Source organism: Megalobrama amblycephala, linkage group LG14 (genome assembly GCF_018812025.1).
Source record: "Megalobrama amblycephala isolate DHTTF-2021 linkage group LG14, ASM1881202v1, whole genome shotgun sequence".
In the NCBI taxonomy this organism is placed as follows: domain Eukaryota; kingdom Metazoa; phylum Chordata; class Actinopteri; order Cypriniformes; family Xenocyprididae; genus Megalobrama; species Megalobrama amblycephala.
In genome coordinates, this window is record NC_063057.1 from 46,673,066 (window position 1) to 46,694,254 (window position 21,189).

A 21,189-nucleotide genomic window follows, 5' to 3' on the forward strand; every position below is an offset into this window, starting at 1 on the left:
GAGTAAGAGGCCTGAACCAGAGGCAAGGGCTCCACTCGTATCAATTCACACGAGTGCCCCTCTTGAAAGGGTTTGTATTGACTTTTGGTCAGCGGAGGATTCCAACAACAGAACGGTTGATGTGTTAGTGGTCACTGATCATTTCACAAAGCTCGCTTGTGCTTATGTGTGCCCAAATCAGACTGCGGAAGCTGTTGCGCGTGTCCTGTGGAACAAATTCTTCTGTATCTATGGGTTTCCACAGCGAATACATTCCGACAGGGGTGCAAACTTTGAGAGCTCCCTTATGGTCGAGTTGTTGAGATTGTCGGGTGTGAGTAAATCGCACACGACCCCATATCATCCTATGGGTAATGGACAAACTGAGAGATTTAACCGTACCCTGGGTGATATGATCCGCTTCGCTGCCTCCGAGATCTAAAGTTAAGTGGCCACAGATGCTGAACACTCTTACCTTCGCGTACAATTGTACGAGACATGAGACCACTGGGTTTCCACCGTTTTTCTTGATGTTCGGCCGAACACCAAGATTACCAGTGGACATCCTGTTCGAAAATGTCATGCTGAATAATGAGACCGTTAATGTTCACAAGTATGTACAGTCTCTTGAGAAAGACTTGCGAGAAGCAATGTTAATCACACAAGAACATGCTAAAAGACAGCAAGCCAAACAAGCAGAGTATTATGATCGAAAGGGTAAAGGTCATTCTCTTGAGTTGGGTGACAGAGTACTCCTTGCGAATAAGGGTGAACGAGGGAAAAAGAAGTTAGCCGACCGATGGGAAAAAGTCGTGTATGTTGTTGTGGGAAAAAGGGGTGCACTGAACACTTACCAGATAAGAAATCCTGGGACAGGTCGTACCAAGACCGTACATCGTAATCTGTTGATGCCTGTCAATTTCCTGCCGGTGCCATCTTGGAATGATGGTAGTGATGGTGTTGATGATGTCGAGGATTCCACTGTCTGTGTGTCATGTGATGAAGATGATCAAACTCGGAGTGACGATCGAACCTCTCGCTGGGTTGCAGATCTTGATGCTGCCACAGATGTGACACAAATAGAGTCTGTGGAGTGCACTAATGCTGATGAGAGTGAGGCTATTGGTGACACAGTTGTGAAATGTGACTCTGAGATGTCTGGAGCACCTGTGTGTAACGCAAAGTCGGACGACTTGCCCAACTCTATTTTATCTGTATGTTCATTGGTGTCTGATGATTCTTCTGTATCAGCAGTTCTAAGTGATGGCTGTGTTTCTGAAGTTGATGAGTGTACTTCAACTGTTGCAGAAATTCCTATGACATTGTCCAGTGTGCAAGATCAGGGGAATGAAAGAGTCTCTGGTCTACAAGATGGCTTTAGGTCAAGATTTGGGAGATTGATTAAGCCAGTTAACAGACTGATACAGTCAATGTCAACTCAGAGAGTGTATGAAATTCATGAAATTTGAACTGTTCAATTGAGAACAACAAATAGGTTTGTTAAAGAGTTAAAAGACTTTCATTTTTTTTTTTCTGCTTGTTTTTGTTAAATACATGTTCTGCGAGTGTAACGAGTACGTTTACATTAACGGGAACATTGTTGGTGTCATGTGTAGAACTATGTACAAGGCATGGTTTTCTATGGGTTATTTGGGGATTAGCTACCCCTGGGTTTCCTTAATCTCGAAAGAGATAGTTCACAACTGAACGAATCTAATGTGATTTCAGAAAATGTGACATCCTTCGCAAGACTTTGTATGTAATGCATAATCTGGTGTAAAACAGTGGGGGTGGATGTAGCAGGGATATGTTGTTACACCAGATTATACATCATTTTTGTTATTTTTTTATATATATATTATTTGTTTTTATTAATTGTTTTGGTGCATTTTATTTTGAAAATGTTGCGTGCTTTTATTAAATGTGGTGTGTACGTCGGCTGACGTCATACGTAATTAAGGCGTTCAAAACGCAGCGCAATCGGAAGTTCGTCCTCTTTGCTTCAATGCCATCAGAGAGGAGAGGTACGATTTTCATGAGCTCCGTTCATTAACTGTTAAAATGTGTTATAAGTGTTCATGTCATGTTTATATGCTCAAATACAAGAAAGTATCTGTGTAATGTTATATTTGTCCATTAGTTCGTGTTATCAACTTGTTAAATGTAGTTTATTTGAGTGCTCTTTACTGGTGAATAGTGCATTGCGTGAGATGGCGGCAAAGTGTGTGCGTCGCGTGTGTGAAGGATATGTTAGCGGCTATGCGGCTAACATTTCAATTAAGGAATATTTATATATAGATAAATAGAAATTGATAAATAATAGATTGATATGTTTAATTAAAAAGACGTGTATGTATAATTATATTTTGTAAACTAAATATATATTTTAGACTTAATATATTTTGTATTTTGTACACCTTAGGAGATATATTTTATATATATTGTATATTGCATTCATTGTGTGTTATGTGGTTAACTACCTGGGGTACTTAACATGTAATTTGTGGTTAACAGGCAAAATAAGAGCAGATGCAGATAACAGTGCCTGTCTGTTTGTGCGTTTCACCACACAGGTATGTTAAATGGTATACAAGAAACACTGTAATGCTGTTTTGAATTATTGGTATATAAGAATGATATGTTTGTGAATTTATTATTATATTATATGACTTATATTATTAATATTTTATTACTCATACTATTATTATATGTTATATTATTATATATATTATGTGTATGTTTGTTGTAAAGTGTGTGTATGTTACTCTTTGCTTCAATGCCATCAGAGAGGAGAGGCAAAATAAGAGCAGATGCAGATAACAGTGCCTGTCTGTTTGTGTGTTTCACCACACAGGCACTACAATTAAATCCTCATCAGTTAAAAACCAGCTTTGTGTGGACAATTCTTTTATTTAACATCCATAAAACACAACGCAGAGGAACAACCGCTACATAAGCAAACTTTGAGCCGTGCGTACGCACATTCTGGAGACAGAAGTTATATGAATTGAGATAGTAGATGTGCTACTTTCGATCACTTTTCCAGTGACACGCTGTTTTAATGACAGCGAGGAGCGCTAGGAGCACAATAATTCCTCTTTAAACTAAACTGCAGATGTTATGACAAAATATTTTTTCGAGATTGACGATCAGTGATGCACACTTAACTTCGATATTATGGAAGACACTGCTGGATTCGGTGGTCGAACGGTCCGTTGTCCAGTTTGAATAGGTCCAATGATATCTTACTGTACAGCCACACAGGCAGGAGGTGTTGATGTCGTGTAGGATCTTCAAACAAATTACCATTTGAAGGATATAATTTGAGGAAAACGGTAAGATTTTGCATGTTTTCTTTTTAAAATCCTTTGTCAGTGACGCGCCGAATCAGACAACCCATATGGAAAAGTTTTGTTAAAAACATATGTGATTCTTATATGTTCCAACAGAATATTATAAGGGACATATATGCTGCAAAAACCGCATATACAAATTGCATAATATTTATGTATTTTCAATCCTATATGTCATATATGTCCCACATATAACTAAAGTCTTACAGATTTTCATGATGTAAAAACATAGGAAAATAATGCAAATTTAAGGCCTATGAATGTCCACCATATCTCTTAAGATGTATATAAAACATAGTGCATCAGTAAGGCTGTACTTTACTCATGTCCTCGCTCTTATCTTGTCCTAAGTGGAGCCCTACATATATTAATTACAAAATTAACATTTTAATTACAAAACTAATTAATTAGATTAACATTTTAACGTGGGATGACACTTGGTGACGTTAGTTGCATTAGCTCTGTGAACACAAAAATCACGGACATGATTCAGATATGTTAAAGGGTCAGGAGAAAAAGTCACACTTGGCTCCTTTGCGGTTAAAAATGACTGCCATAGGAAATTAATGGGAAATACGAAAACATACAAAAACTCTGAGAATGTTTTGGTGGTACAAACTACAATTTTTTTTTTTTTTTTTTTAATTAACCAATTAGTAATGTACAAACAACATGGCATTATTAACACACTGTTGCATTACAAATTACAGAACAGGTGCATGAGAGAATACAATAACATAAGCAAAATATATAAAAATAAATAATAATTAAATAACATCTAAATAACATAAAGGGGGCTAGGGTTTTTCTATTAAATCATATTCTTCTATAATGGAGAAAAGCTTTATTGCATTTTTATTTTTCATCACTTGGAGGGCTTTTATATATGAAAAAAAATTATAATTAATATAATTATAAATATATAAAATTTTCCTAGCATAAGAATGTTGTTAATCAGGAAGTCATCTTTGTTACTGTTCATTATAAGTCCATAAGTGATGTCCTTTAGAGTGAGGTTTCCAAGGTGAGGCACCTTTGGATAAAGCCAGTCATGAATATCAGACCATAAATCCTCCACATACATACAATGAAAAAATAGATGATCTGTGGTTTCTATATCATCACAGAATATACATTTATTAGAATCAAACCCAAACCTAAGTCGTAGGAATTCACTGGATGGATATATCCCATTTAAAATTTGAAAAGGTACAAACTACAAATAAACCACTGTGCAGAAAAAAGTGCACAACAATGAAGGGGTCACGCTCTAAAATATCAAGAGTGCAAAACAGACACATTACACTAGTGTGACTATAAAACAGAGCAAGTTTTTACAAATGGGAAATAATCAAGAAAATCAAGAATTCAGCCGCTCTGCAGGAATATGCACTATGCAAAAAACAGCAAGAAGTTTACACACGCACACAAATGAACTGGTGTGGCTGTAACAATTATGGTAACATTGAGCTTTTAAAGACTTTAAAAAGAGGTTGAAATCAGATCTGATTCTGGCCCAGATTAATTGATGTGTAACCCGGGTAACCTAAGAAAAGGAAAACAAATTCTAGAAGAAAAAGAGATTCATCCAATCCCTGATTCGTGCTGCAATGAGAGACACCCCTAAGAGCCAATAGTAGCGGCGCATTCATAAGTCCCGCCCACTGGTCTCGCCGGCGCTGCTTTCAGCGTGAGCAGATGAGAGCGAGTCAGAGCAGATCAGCACAGACGGACCAGACAGTTTCTCCAGAAAATCCATTGATCTAACTGGAAATGTGAGTGAGTGCACTGAAAGTGGAGCTTTTGAAGTCGACGCGTCAGCCTGAAGTGATGTCGTCGGAGACAGAGAAGAGAGAGAGACGGAGCGGATCCCAGAGTGTTGAAGCACTGTGAGTAATCTTCCTTGTGTGAATAAAGATATGATTCTATTCTGCTTTAGGGAGTGAAATTCCAGATATTAATAATGTAAATGACATGTTGAAGTTTCTAAAATGATTAATTTCTGAGCCGTTTTGAGTAGGCCGCGTGCACACAGCGCGAGCTGAACTGATTAGCACATGGGCTAAAGCTAACACGAGTAAATGTGATAATTATGTCATGAAATGAGATAAAGAATATATTAGTGTCGGTGTGTTTAATAACTGCCTATTAATGTTTAATTTGATTGTGTCAATTTGAGATATTCATATGATTTATGGAAATGTCTGAATCAAAAGTTAATTGTTGTGTTTTGCAAGGCCTTACTTTCTTTCCATGGGTGTGAACGTGATAATTATAGTTTATTCTGGTCAATAAACCGAAATATAACTTTCACTTTACAACTTTTAGCAATTTATAACTAAACCATCACTGATTAAACATAGTTACTAGCTTCTTATTGTTCAGTTTATTTAATTGAAGTACCTTACTACACTAAAAATATGGTTTAAATAATGGCTAATATGCCCTTACTAGCCTATTTAAGTTGATCATTAATTACTAGTGTGTATGTGTGTAACATGCATAATTGTGGACCCTTAAAATAAAGTATTAACATATCTCCTTTGCCTTCATTCCCCTTCAGGTACAGTCATTTATGTTCATCTGTTTACATTTATTGAGGTAAGAAGACAAATATCTAAGAAAATGAATGCGTATCATTTCCATCTCTTGTTTCTTGACAGACCGAAAGGAAAAGGGCAGTGATTCCCATACCACAGAAAAATTAATTACTGTTGATGAGTATCAAGCACAACCTCGACAGAGACTCAGAAGAGGCTGAAAAAATGGAGGAAAACGAAAAATTGAGAAATAATGACAAAAAAGTAAGAAAAATGCACATACTAGTTATTTTACTGTTGTGGTGAATCAGCAGCCAGCTATCAAACTGTTTGGTGGATTACTTTAGTAGTTTTTACTGTCTTTGCACTTCAAACTTTAAATTTTTTGCAGAACTGCTATTGCTTCAATATTATTATTCAACTTGCTATGTAAAGTTAAGACAAAGAATTTAATAATTATTGGTAATTAATTGCATTATCAAGTATATGACAAGAAACCTGAAAGTTTTCCAACCTCTAACATCTGGCATGATGGCTTTGTAAAACGCATCATTAACATTAAATTCATCAGCTTAGATGACCATATGTACACATAGTAAATAGGTGTAAGAGATTGCTTTAGCATGTTTTATTTTGCTATATTTTTGTTGCTAGAGCTACCAAATCTGTTAAATGAAGTGAAGATGGCCCTGAAGTCTCTGTTTGTCAGCATCAGTCACATAACTTGGAAGATGGGACAGGATTTGCCACAGAGTAATTACAGAGCCCTTCCAGCAGAACAGGTAGTGTACTAGTTTATCTAGTCAATGAAGTGCTGAAACCCTGTTGTTGTTGTTGTTGTTATTACTATATTCAATGTGATCCAGTTGGAGTTAAGTTTAGGTTAAAGGATTTGTTCAGTTTCAAATGAAAATTAGCCCAAGCTTTACTTGCCCTCAAGCTGTCCTAGGTGTATATGACTTTCTTTTTTCTGATGAACACAATCTGAGAAATATTAATAAATATTCTGATGCATCCAAGCTTTATAATGGCAGTGAACGGGATCAATGAATATAAGGCTGAAGAAAGTGCCTCCATCCATCATAAACGTACTCCACACAGCTCCAGGGAGCTTAATAAAGGCCTTCTGAATCGAAGCAATGCATTTGTGTTAAAAATTTAACAATATTGAACAAGTTATGCAGTAAAATATTTAGCTTCCGACAGACCGCAATCCATATTCAAGTTGCGAAGTAAATTGGAATCACGTCAGTTACAGTTTTTTCCGTAAGTTTATTAGGGAAGGTGTAGGACATAGTGTAAGCTTTGTGAACTGCAAGAGTTTTACACTTTCTTCGTAACTTGAATATGGATGGCGGTCTGGTGGAAGCTAGATATTTTACTTCATAACTTGTTTAAATATGAATATATTTTTTACACAAATGCATGTGTAAAAGGACTTTATCAAAGGTGAGTTCTTATGTGGCGATGAAGCGTTCTTTTAAGCATAAAACTCTTTCCACATTGAGGACAGATGTAAGGCTTCTCACCAGTGTGAATTCTCATGTGAGTCTTAAGACTTTCTTTTCGTGAGAAGCTTTTCCCACACAGTTTACAGGTGTAAGGGCTTTCTCTAGTGTGAGTTCTCATGTGTGCATTAAGGGTTCCTTTATGCGTAAAACTCTTTCCACACTGATCACATGTGTAAGGCTTCTCTCCAGTGTGAATTCTCATGTGAGTCTTACAACTTTGTTTTCGTGAGAAGCTCTTCCCACATAGTTTGCAGGTGAAAGGGCTCTCTCCAGTATGACTTCTCACATGTGTATTAAGGGTTCCTTTATGTGTAAAACTCTTTCCACACTGACCACATGTGTATGGCTTCTCTCCAGTGTGAATTCTCATGTGAATCTTAAAAACTTATTTTTCTTGAGAAGCTCTTTCCGCACAGTTTGCAGGTGTAAGGACTCTCTCCAGTGTGGCTTCTCATATGGGTTTTAAGGGTTCCTTTATGTGTAAAATTTTTTCCACACTGTTGGCAGCTGAAAGGCTTCTCTCCAGTGTGAACTCTCTTGTGGACATTAAGGTTCCTTTTTGGGTGAAACGTTTTCCACACTGTTGACAGGAGAAATAACTTCTAGTTCCTTTCCTTTGAGTTTTTTTTTTGTGAGGAAGTCTTTTCAGTCTGTGAGCAACTAAAAGATTTTTCTCTAGTTATTAAATTGTTTCTCACACTGATTTTTCTCTTGCATTTCATTATGTTCTTTACTCTCTTTTTTCAGTGCCATCAGGTCTAGAGAAAAAAGATACAAATAAAAGTTAACCCCAGTTTAATAGCAACAAAGTAACAGACATCAAAACATGTACACATTTAAAGCACCAAAACCAACATAAAGCATCAAATCTAACATGTATGCTAGAAATGTATCAAATCATTCTGCTCTAGACGCATGTTAAAACGGATGTTAATCATGAAGTCCACTGGAAAATACATTATTGCTGTGGAAATTTTAAAATAATTTGTCTATAAACGATGAAACAACATTAGAGCACAGTGCAAAATATTCCTTCTAGCTGTGAAGATGCGATCTTTATTGAAGAAGTGTGCTGAATTAGCTAGGAATGTCCTGTATTTTGTAGAAATTAACAGAAGTCCCCCCAACAACACCCACACCTGGTTTACTATCAAAGCTAGTTAGTGTATCTCAAATTATACACTTAACAAATGATTTGATGATCATGATTTGAGCTCTAAGGAAAAAAGTGCAATGTATAATTTGTTTGATTGTTAATACTTGTAAAGAGCAGTTAGAAAAAGTATGGGCGAGGGAGACATTTAAAAAAAATTAACATTTGATAACTCAGAAATCAAGAATAAGTATGTTACTCTTTCCCCACCACTGACATGATTTTCTGTCATTTATGACACAATGCTTCCCTGCCAGTGACGGAATTTTCCGGCAATCCATGTTTTCACTGTCATATGGTAGGGGGTGCTATTACACATAGTACAGAATCCAAATCCAAAAACAAGTGAAGAAGCAGAAGAAACAAGGAATCATCAAACATTCATCAAACATTCAACAATATAAAACAAAACTGCCTAACATTACTGAATGAAATGTCAAACCCATTAAGAGGTACAGAACTGTGCAAACTCTGGGGGTGTTGATGGATGTGAACTGCTCCATCTATGTTTCAATTATCATTCTGAATCAGATCCGGACATAGTCTTTGACAAAAACACAATTTACTCAGCTTTTTGTTCAAAATTATGAATTATAAAAACTCAATTATGAAACTTGCCACATGCAATTGTTTATAAAAGAAGAATACATAAAGCTAGATTTTTTTGTTGTTGTTGTTTAAAAGCAGAGGCTCTGTTCTTTCAATTGATATATTGTATGTTAATATTCATACAACAACAACAACAAAAATTCTGGGGGGTGCATGAATTTGTGAAAATTATCAAAAGCTGCTGGGAACTTGATGGGGAATCAGTTAAAAATACAGATAATTTAATCAGAGTATACTTGATTTTTTCCTCTTTTTATCATAAAATCCTCCTTAAGCAGAAAAATAAAACTAGAACGCCTACCACAACACTTTAATTTGCATTGCTTTGTTTCTCAGAGGAAGCGTTCAAGTTACTTGACCAAAGAAGACACTAGCAAGCCTAACATGAATGAGCAGGTTAGCACATCTGATCCTGGACAAGGGTCATTGCATCCTCCATTCAAACAAGCAAATCTTGAACTTGAACACAGCACATTCCAGAGTACAGTTAACAAAATAATACTTGAAATTGAAATTTATGATGTTCAACCACTCATTGGTTGAGTAGCCTTCATTCAAAAAACACGTGGTGGGAATCAGTGAAGACAAAATAGTCATGTGAAGAAAGACATAAGTCCAGCAGTTTGCAGTTATGAAATATTGCTTGAGAATGTAACAAATGTCTGCATGACAGAACATAACAGACATTTCTTTGTGATGACATGCCACTGGATTGAGGAGGAAACTATGGAGAAGAAGTCTGCACCATTGGCCAACAATACTTTTGATGTCCTTGCTGAAAAATCTGATTTACATGCAAACTTACAATGTAGGCCTGAAACAACACGTCGAAATACATTGATTTGTGCATTGCACTGTTTACATTTATCCCTAGTCACGTTTTGCACAAAACAAGCTTTTTATGAGTGTGACAAATGCATTTGTAGTGAGATTTGTGTTCAAGGGAGGAGGAGGAGGTGGGAATTGGTGAATGTTTAACAAATTTTAATTATAAAATAAACAAAACAAACATAAAAGCCCCTAACAGACAACTGCCACACACATAAACAAAACATAGCATAAATCCAGGCCTGGTCCTCTCCTCTCTCCTTCTTCACTGTTGTCGCTCCTTCTTTTATGCTTCCAAAGCTCCTCCGTGAGATACAAGGCCGGTGTGGCACTGAAAGATTCTATGTTTAAAGTGCTGGTCTCAGCATTGAAGGAATGTTGACAGAAGGTCTTTTGTCCTCTGTTGAAGCTGTATTCTATACTATAAAATCTATTTGTCTTTATGTACTGGAACAACTTTCATGTAAGGTATGAGGTCCCTGGACCTAATGGGGAGACAGGGAATGGTCCCTGCTTTTTGTATTGCAAGTGTGGAAGGGGGTCTTCTTGGATCCCTGAAAGGCATGGGTACTTGGCCGGAAGTTGACCATATTTAGACTTGTTTTTCTATATGTATCACATTCCTATACCATGAGCTGATATGATGTACTCTCTCTCTCACTCTCTCTCTCTCTCTCTCTCTCTCTCTCTCATTGGTTAAATCCATACTACACCCCTTGTACTCTTTCTATATAATCTCAGACCCAGCTAAATAAAGATGAGACTTTTTTAATCTCCCTCAGCTGAGTGATTGTTCATTGAATTGTTAATTAAGAGGACTGGGATGAGGCACGCTTCGGGACTAAGTTCCTAACAGGCACACAGGTGACACTCATTATCAGTTATGCCACTTGCTTCATTCTCATGGTCTGGTTCCCAAAACGCACTGCCATCCAGTTCTCCAACAGTTGAGGTAAACTCCTCCGTGAAACCTGGCAGCAGCACTGGATAGCCCTCGGTGGATAGGCTTGACACTCCTCCGCCGCCTGGTGGATGGCAGCGGTTCCTCTGGGTTTGGGCAGCCTGCGGGTGTCCCCCCATTCCCCGCCCCTTCCCCTTTTTTTCATTTACTAAAAAACAAAAACAAATAAATTCTATACTTTTTAAGCACAAATGCTTATCTTGCACTGCTCTGCAATGCGCCACACATTACATAACCACATTGGAAAGGTCACACGTGGTTTCTTAGGGCGATTGGGCGACGCACCACCAAAGTGCGAAAGGGAGGGATTTTTTTCTTCAATATTCAACCACAGTGTTATGCTAACTCTCACTGTTCTATACTGTTTGTTCGGAATCTGGATATAGTCCAATCAGCATCAAAGTCACATTGGAGTACCGCCCCTTTTTGGGCGATTTCACTTTGGCCGAGAATCGCCCAGAGTGCTCTCATAGACTTATATACAAAAATGTTTTATTTTTTTCAAACTGCAGGCACTGCAATGCAATCTCCATTAGTTCTGGGAGGGCTAGCACTAACTAGCCTGACTACGTCAGACTTTCTACTTCCGCTCAATTTCATTTCGCTTCTGTACTCAGTCTGATACAGCGTCAGAGCTTTGTGTTTGCCACCGGTCTGGAAACAGCCGGGCCAATCAACGAACAGAGGGCGGGCTGAGAGCCGTGACGTAGATGCTAAGCGCCGAGTTTTACATTGTAGGTTAGAGAAATCGAAAACCGAAACGACCGCGGAAATGGGAAACGAGACACGGGATGCAAACTTCGGGATGCATTAACTTCGCATAATCTGCAAAAGTCGTTTACAGCCATGTTCACTCCGGTATTTCGCTCACATCATCATGTGTTTACAACAGGTTTACAGTGGAAGTTCAATCATAGATTTGAGTTCGATGCATGATGTCTGTGCTTCGATGCGGCTGTACAGGCGGATAACATACGTCATAACTAAACGTATCTGATTGGCTTACGGGTAACCAATGATTTTAAACTTCAGACAAGCGTCCCCTAGCGAGAGAGAAAACACTTCTCTATTATGCCATTCCAGACTCTGTCTACGAAGCAAAGTGAAGTAGCAGAGTCTGGTATTACCAGGCTAAGCACTAACATGCTTTCATCATCATACATAACCATCACTTGTGCAGCAATTGGTGGAACAAACATAACTCTATTAATAGTCTTTAAGATGAAGTGACATTCAATAATATTTGAAAACAATTTTGCATTTTAACAAGAAAAAATAAAAAATACTTTAATATCTTTATTAAATGTGATTTAAAAAAGAGAGACCATGGGACATCTCACGAGTTGAGTCCTGTTGAACTTGAACAATTGTCATGATGAATGCAATCAATTCTATCGTATCATTAAAAGAAATACCATTCAGTCATCATAGCAGTCAGGATAAATTGACAATAAAAGAATTTGGACCACCAAGACCAAATTTAAAAAATAAAACAATTATCTACAAAAAACGGGAAAACATATAATAGGGTATTCGAGGAACTAGTATGAGCGGAAAAAATGGCTAGCAGGTTGCGAAATAGCTAATGCTATATTCTGCTACCCCTGCATTTTGTTCCATCCCGAGAGTTGTACGGACATCGCATGGACAACTACAGGTGGCATCGACATGCACCATCACTCGGAGAAGGTGAAAAAGCATGAAACAGCGAAGATGTATATGGACAGTTGCCTAAAATTGGCAGGTTTCGGGACAGTCAACATTGCCACACAGTTGGACGACAGCTACTGGATAGCTGTACGTCGTCACAATGATGAGGTTAGTAGGTTATGCCCTTTCCTATTTTTTAATATAATTTCCAGTGGAGTTATGAAATTTAACACAAGCTCTTTTAATGCTTTTCAAACCCACTGACAGATATAAAGGATGACCAATAGCATTGATTTATGAAAAAAAAAGGCAAAATATGGAGATACAAGGTTTCTGCCCAATATATTGTCGCTGTCAGGTGGAAACCTTGTATCTCCATATTTATATTATAATACATTTATTTTATAACTAAAATAAATTTATTTTGTCAGATCTGCGACAATCCTGGTCCACACCAAAGAAACGTTCTCCTTCACCGACCACCTTGTGAGTGCCACGCTGCTACAAGGAGAGATGTTTGAACAGCATTGCCATACATTCCCTTGTTGAGGCTCTGAACATCACTGTCAGGGCATATCCCATGTTGAATAAGGCGAAGCTGAAGACTAAACTGTCTCTCGTTTATGAGAGTCCAGAATTCAAGGGCTGCTGCTGCAGTGCACTGGCACTGTACCAGGTTTTGCTGAAGTACAACCTCCAGGATACTTTTTCTGAGACTGTGGCTATGTTGAACATCTTCATAACCACTCCCATGACAACTGCTGAAGCTGAAAGGTGTTTCTCAACCTTAAAGAGAACCAGGACATTCCTGTGAAATGTAATGGGACAGGAACGTCTGAATGCACTGGCCATGCTTTCCATGATGAGGGAACTAGTCAGGAACATGCCTACTTTCAATAAGAGAGTAATTGATCACTTTGCTGCTTTGAAAGAGAGACAAGCAACATTTCAATATAAGTGAGCAGTGTAAATAGTGAGTAATGTGAAATAAGCAGCGTAATTCAAGTAAGCAGTGTAATATAAGAGTAATGAGATCTAAGCAGTGTGATATATGTGAGTAGTGTAAATAGTGAGTTATGTGATTTCAATAATTTCTTATTAAACTGAAATTGGAGTAAAAAGTTTTTGGAAATCCACATCCTGGCTAGTCTTTGTTTGAATGGATTTTGGCTTGCTGCTGAATTGGTAACACATATAGAAATATGTCTATAAATATATACATCCTTAACTAGCTGTTATTTTATCCATTGAATGGGTGACCTTATCCTTATCAATCATCCAAACATTTGGCAGGAGCTGCCACTGTGTCGAACGATTTTGAAGTTGGAGGAAAAAATGTGATGGAGTTTTTCTTCCTACCATGGTACTTCCGCCTACGTCACGCATGACCTTTCCAATGTGATTATGTAATGCGTGGCACATTGCAGAGCAAGTGCAAGACAAGCATTTTTGTTTAAAAAGTATATAATTTTATTTTTTTAGAAAACGACCGATCGTTTTGCTAGATAAGACCCTTCTTCCTCGGCTGGGATTGTGTAGAGCCCTTTGAAGCTGCAATAAAACTGGACCAAAAAAATTTGGACCTTCAAACCGTTGTACCCTGTTGAAGTCCACTATATGGAGAAAAAACCTTGATTTCTCTTCGACTGAAGAAAGAAAGACAAACACTGGATGACATGGGGATGAGTAAATTATCAGGACATTTTAATTATGAAGTGAACTAATCCTTTAAACAATCTGAAGCCAAAAATAATGCATCCATTCATTTAAAAAAATAAAGTAATCCATATGACACGAGGGGTTAATAAAGGTCTTCTGAAGTGAAGTGATGCATTTTTGTAAACTTTTTTAAACTTTATAAATTCAAACCATATGCATACTGCTACCTATGCTCTTTGTTTAGGTATGTTAAAATGTTAGTATGATAATATTTTGCTTGTAAACTTAATTGTTTTTGACCCTCTGAATTTTGAGGTTCTGAATATTGTGATTCTGAATAATTGTGATTTTTGTGAATCACACAAAAACATGAAAATACAAAAACACTACATTTGTTTCTCAAATTAAGCATCTATAGATGACTCTCACTTGGGTAAAGTTGGTTTTATATTCGCACATTCGGACTTCTGATAAATTCAGACTTTCCAATAAATGTGCAATAAATTAATGTTTTCGAATTTTAAGCAGTGACATGATATTGACAACCAACGATTGTCAACTTACAACATTTTTCACAGTCGATCAAAATAGGCAAGTATTGTTTTAATGGCATATTTACTTGTGAATGTCCACTGAATGTCCAATGTAGTGTGATTAACAAGGCTATTGAATACGGATGTCCGAATGTGCGAATATAAAACCAACTTTACCCAAGTATGACTCTCCCACTGCCAGTCAATCTTATTTCCTCTTAACTTCGAGGAATAAACGGCACACAGATGTTTCGTGTTTACAAGTGGATTGATAGAGTGAGTGCTTCTGAGGGTGAAAATGAAAAATCATTAATAGACAATAACTTTTAAGATCACTCACATTTCATGCTTTGCTTCATACAAAATAATTTTTTGTATACTGTTGCATATTTATGTGATAGAAATGAATGGTTTTCACTGTTTTCAGTCAAGAAATAGATAATGGGTTAAATGTTACACAAAATAATAACTACTTTTGTATAATTTTCTCCTAATTTAATGTTGTGCATTAGTGACATGTCACACTTGCTTCAGCTTCTCAGCTGCCACTTGAAGGCAGCATTAGTATTTGTCTGGTCATGTGATCTCAACATGCCTGTCCACACAAGACGACATGCTTCATGTTAAATAAAACTGCTTTAATTAAGAATAACTTTTAAGATCACTCACATTTCATGCTTTGCTTCATACAAAATAATTTTTTGTATACTGTTGCATATTTATGTGATAGAAATGAATGGTTTTCACTGTTTTCAGTCAAGAAATAGATAATGGGTTAAATGTTACACAAAATAATAACTACTTTTGTATAATTTTCTCCTAATTTAATGTTGTGCATTAGTGACATGTCACACTTGCTTCAGCTTCTCAGCTGCACTTGAAGGCAGCATTAGTATTTGTCTGGTCATGTGATCTCAACATGCCTGTCCACACAAGACGACATGCTTCATGTTAAATAAAACTGCTTTAATTAAGCCATTGTGATATTCTTCAAAAATATCATTAATTTCTGTAGAGCTCAACACTTTAAATGACAGAGAATGGAAACCAACCTGTTTGTTCCTCAGTATCTTCTTGTTTCACGCTGAATAATTCTTCAATCTTCATGTCTTCACTCTCCTCTTTTATAAACGCCATCTTTATATGTACATCATGTGGATCTCAGTTGCTTCACCACAAGTTCTTCTGTGTGTTTGGGAGCTCTGTCATGTTTAAAATGAGATTTATTAACAGCTAAAAATAAATCCAAACTAAATCTCTGGGTGTGTCTTAATCAGCTCCCTAGGTCAGTAGTCAGCGCACTAGCAAGGAAGTCATTCAGAAAGATCAGACCATTTAAGGCTCTCAAAACTAGCACTACAAATTCATAGAAGAACAAATCATAGACACTTACAGATACTTTGGCATTTATGAATTATAGTTGGTATTATTAATTTGTATATCAGATTTAATAGATTACACATTCATGAACATTTGCTTTTGGTTTGTAAACTTAATTATAAAGTGTTGTGTTTGTGTTATCGTTGCATTTCCACAGTTTTGACCAGCAGGTGTAGTCAGCTTGCAGTGATTCGTGCGCTTCATTTTGGTAAGAAATTGATTCAATTGACTCGGAGTTTATAAAAGCTCCACTTCTCCCATCATTACTTGCCAGTGCCTGAAGTCGAGTTTACGATATGCTGATTTACGATATAGGGAGCGAAATAAAACTCACCTTTTCAAGTGCAGATTTATTCACAAACAGAATAGCTTTCATTGATGTTAGATGAAGCATTGCAATGTTACATTCAATAATAAATCATTTTATATTACTTGTAAAAGTAGGACATTAATTTAAGTGTTTATATCGATTTAAACTCCTTAAATGTTTTAAAACACAAACCTTTCTTCAGTCAACTCACAACAGACGCATGAATTCGTTGCCGCCTTATGACATCACGACGCCAGACCAAAATAACAGTCCTACTTACACGTTGCTTCAAAATCACAAATGTGCATACAAATTTCCAAACATGTAAACAAAACAATAAAACAGATAAAATAGAATTCAAAGTTGATGGTGAAATACATATTTAATACACATCCAATCGAAATATTAAGAACTATTAATGAAAGAATGTGAGATTCTATGAAAAGCAATTGTTTGGGTGCACAAACGATTTATACAAGCTACGTATTAAAATACTAATCGTTTTTAAAAGAGTTAACACATACATGTGTCAGTAAAGAAGCACATTCATTTGAGTCTTAAAATACATAAAAAATAGATAATAAAATGTCTAAAAATTATGGTCTTGCAAGAATCAGTAGAAGATAAGTAAGGGAAGTAAAAATGCTGGGCTTATTCTTTATAAATTTAACTGTCATTACTGGTTTAAAAACAAACAAACAAACAAAAAAAAAAAAAAAAAAACGTTATTTAAAGTTTGCAGGGTCCTTGCTGATTCCAAAACAATTTTTTCCTGTAAACGTTTTTTGGCAAAGCCAGTATTGTATTGTGACTTGTTCTCATAACAGTTGCTTGTGTAACAGAGTTGGAATTGTACTTTGTTAAAAGTATCATATTTTCTTATTGTATTGTGAATTTTATCATTTTGAGAACACATTTTGCAGTCATTTTTATTCATTTTCTGTTTCAATCATAAACCTGCACATCGCCCCTTTTTGTACCTCCTTTGTTCCCGTAGTTCGCGTTCCCCCTTCCCCCCTCACAATGCTGCTGTGTATTGATGAGGGTAGGTTGTACAGAGAGTTGCTCCTGAGAATATTTCAATTTCTCTTGTTGTAATGCAAATGTTTTTCATCTCACGAAAACTATGTTATATTATTATGGTATTTTTGATTGGTTTTTATCGCTAAGTCAAGTTGTGGCAATTTTATGGAGTTTAACATAAGTGCTGAACGCACATTACAAGTCGCCATTTTGTATTTGTGTTACTTTTATTTTTCACTGAAAACCTTGTTATTTTTGTATATATAGGGGTCAGATGTGCACTGCAGTCTGAAGACAATATATATGTGTTTAATTGTCTTCTTCAGGTACGTCTATTGTCCATCATGCTGTTTTCATATTTACTAGCTAAACGCACATTTTCATTTGTCCACCGGGTGGCTCTGGTGTATTTCTTTTTTTTTTTTACATATACATTCTTGTATGTAGTTTGAAGTTATAAGTGAAAAATGTGTTCATTTTGTTGCAACTGGAAAAAAAAGTGTTTTCCTGTAAATTTTAATGTATCCTTAGCATGTAAATGTGGATAAATTGTAAAATTTGTGAAATGCCCTTACATGCATATTCATGAAAATAATTAATTCCCCCACACAATGCTGCTGTGTATTGATGAGGGGGTCAGATGTGCACTGCAGTCTGAAGACAATATATATGTGTTTAATTGTCTTCTTCAGGATCAAATAAAATAGTGGAAAGCAGCTCTTGGTGTCGTCTTGGTGTTCAAGAAGAAGAAGAAGACTCGTTACACTGGTGCCGTGACTCCTTGGATTTTCAGATCAGCTTGATGCCGGTCGCCGTGGATACTGTGCTGCTGTTCTAGTCTACACTTCAAGATCAAAGTGGGGTCAGAGAAAAAAAAAAAAAGGCAATACAAAAACATAGTTATTTGGTGTATATTGCTGAAAATGTTATGACGTTTAGTTGAACGCTTTTAAATTCAGTTGGTAATATTCTTTTGTTTTTCAAAATGATTTATTGTTTTGTTTTATTAAGGTCTTAGAATTAATATACACAACGCAAGTACAGTTTCACACAAAAACCATAAATAAAAAAAAACAAACAAAAAAAAAAAAAAAAACAATGGATACCTATTCAGATCATCAATTACCAAAAGGAAGGGGAACTTGGTTAAATTGTGTTGTTGACAGTAGGGATGTGAGACATTCTAAGCCCATAGCTGATGATGACACAGATACAGGTTTGGGTCATAGCCCGAGTTGTACACCTGTTAGTGGGTTTAAGAGGGAATATCTTCGCACCTCCACACCAGCTACTGATGTTGACGCTATGCACCATCTCACAGACATGGTAGGACGGTTAGGAGCTCAGATTGGTGAATCCATTGTTGAAAAGCTAATGTCAGCTGGTGTAGTGAACATAGCTGGTGACCGTCAGTCTACTCCCACTACCCAAACTACTCACAGTGAACCTACCAGATATGACTCATCTCATGTGACAGTCCATGTTAAATCAGACGGTGAATTCCCGACATTTAAAGGTGATAGCACTGACAAACATTCAGTCCAGGACTGGATTGATTTGACTAAGACTCATCTCAGAAAACATGTGATTCCTGTGAATGACCAGGCAGAGGAAATTATGAGCCATTTGCTGGGCAGAGCCAGAGATGTAGTCAAGATTGCCTTGCGTAGTGATCCAGCGATTGATCTTAAAGAGACACCTGATAAAATCTATGATGTTCTCCTACATTATTTCAGTGAAGCTTCCTCGTGTCTCCCACTCGCCGACTTTTATGCTACACTGCCCAAACACAAAGAAAATCCAGTTGACTACTGGATAAGACTGAATAAGGCGGCTGACTTGGCTCTTGAGGGTCTACGCAGACAGGGGAAGAAAACGGAGAACATAAATAATGAAGTCGCACTCATGTTTGTCAAGCATTGCCCTGATCCTGAGCTCTCTTGCACCCTAAAGTGTAAGCCGATTCATGAATGGACCTCGCGAGATGTCCAACTGAGGATTGATGATTATCAGAGAGAGCTAAGAGATAGTGGCAGAGCCATTGGGACTGCACAGCTTAAAAACCACGTCATTTCAGTGACTCCTAAGCAGCCCAATGTTCCTCCAGTGAATGTGGCAGTGCCTTCCCAAGTTCACACTCAGAATCCCTCTCTCCAAGCCCAGTACTCAGTGTGCCCTTCCAATTGCCCTCTTCCTATCTGTGTTCCTACTCAGGGTGAGCCCATTCACAGTCTGAGCCACCCTTCTGCACCAGCTGTGGCACAAAATCTCCAGTCACAATCAGATGAGAGACTTCTGACCCGTATGGTTGACATCTTTCAGGACATGATGGATAAATTGCAACAGCGTAACACCCGCCATCTATCTGGCGGTGGCAGATTTCGACGCACCCCTCGTGAAAGACACCCCAATCAGGCAGTTTGTAAGGTCTGTAATGACGCAAGCCACAACACCATTTCTCACTGCATGTCTGAAAGGTTGTGTTTTGCCTGTTTTAGAGCGGGTCACACCAGACTAAATTGTCCTATCAGTAGCTCCTCTCCATCCCAGTCTGGGGGAAACTAGATGACCTGTATTTGGAGGGAGGCAGTACAGGTCTCAACAATTACTCCCACACTGATGACACTTCTGATGCTGAATCAGTTTACATATCTGCAAGAGACTCATCCCATGATTCTGAAATTGTTTATCAAAATATTCACAGAGTCTGCAGTAGTGAGAGCCTTTTCTACACACCTGTGTTACTGGGTGGGACGATGAAAATTGGTGGCATGTTGGACACTGGCTCTATGGCTTGCAGTATGAGTGAAGAGGCCGAGATGAAAATGAAAGAGGCTGGAGTAATAAATGACCTGCACAAGGTTGATGTGAATGTGGTCCTCGTTGGATGTGGTGGGCTTTACGTTAAACCCAAGTATGCTTTTGATGTGGAGATGGAGGTGTATGGCTGTAAGATTGTAGTTCCCACGCTCGTTGTCCAGGGCCAGCGGGATGAACTAATATTGGGAACCAATGTTATAAAACATATCCTGAATCAGTCTAAGCTGTGTGAGTCTTACTGGAGAACAGTGTCAAGTCCTTGCCCAGAAAAGGATCATGAGATGGAACAGTTCTTGTCTATGCTATCAGGTCTCAAGCCCTGGAAGGGAGATGAAGCTCCTCAGAAGGTCGGTACTGTCAGGTGCAACTCTGCTGTCTGCCTTCAGTCTGGCCGTGAATACCTTATTTGGGGGAAACTACCTAAAAATACGGTCATTTCTCCAGGCAGCACTGTGATGACAGAGCCAACATCATCCCGCTCAGCTCCCAGAGGTATTATGGTGTCTAGAGTAGTGACTCCATTGTGGGGAGACAAGTGGGTCCCACTAAAAGTCGTCAATGGTTCTGACAGGCCTGTGTTGTTGAGACGTAATGCAAAGTTGGCAGATGTTTACTCCTGCATGGCGATTGAGGATATGGACATAACTGAGTTTCCAGAGGGTCCTTGGGCAAGCTTTTCACATTCGCTGATGCCTCAACCTCTCGCTGGTATGAAGTCCACCGAAGAAAAGCTCAGGTCAGTTGGTCTAAGTAACATTGACATTGAGTCATGCGAGGTGTCTGAGGTATATAAGGGGAAGATGACTGACCTTGTTTTGCAGTATGAGGATATATTTTCACGTCATCATCTCGACTGTGGAGAGGCAGAGGGTTTTGTACA

The 21,189-nt window shown here is 37.6% G+C and overlaps 1 protein-coding gene and 1 long non-coding RNA gene across 4 annotated transcripts in view; one reads left to right on the forward strand and one right to left on the reverse strand.

Annotated features, from left to right (window-relative positions):
* Window positions 1–4,283: 4,283 nt before the first annotated feature.
* Window positions 4,284–21,189, forward strand: part of LOC125245935 — a 34,555-nt gene continuing 17,649 nt past the window's right edge. For 2 of the 3 annotated variants that reach the window (XR_007179624.1, XR_007179626.1), the window contains exons 1-3: window positions 4,288–5,221; window positions 5,996–6,136; window positions 6,527–6,654. This is a non-coding gene — a long non-coding RNA (uncharacterized LOC125245935). Of the gene's footprint in view, window positions 5,222–5,895; window positions 6,137–6,526; window positions 6,655–21,189 lie in introns of all 3 variants that reach the window. The other variant, XR_007179625.1, reaches the window with a different exon arrangement.
* On the reverse strand, window positions 6,972–8,203 carry LOC125245931 (gastrula zinc finger protein XlCGF7.1-like). Its single transcript, XM_048156758.1, has one exon. It carries the CDS (start codon window positions 7,751–7,753, stop codon window positions 7,316–7,318), a length of 438 nt encoding a protein of 145 aa, XP_048012715.1. The 5' UTR covers window positions 7,754–8,203; the 3' UTR covers window positions 6,972–7,315.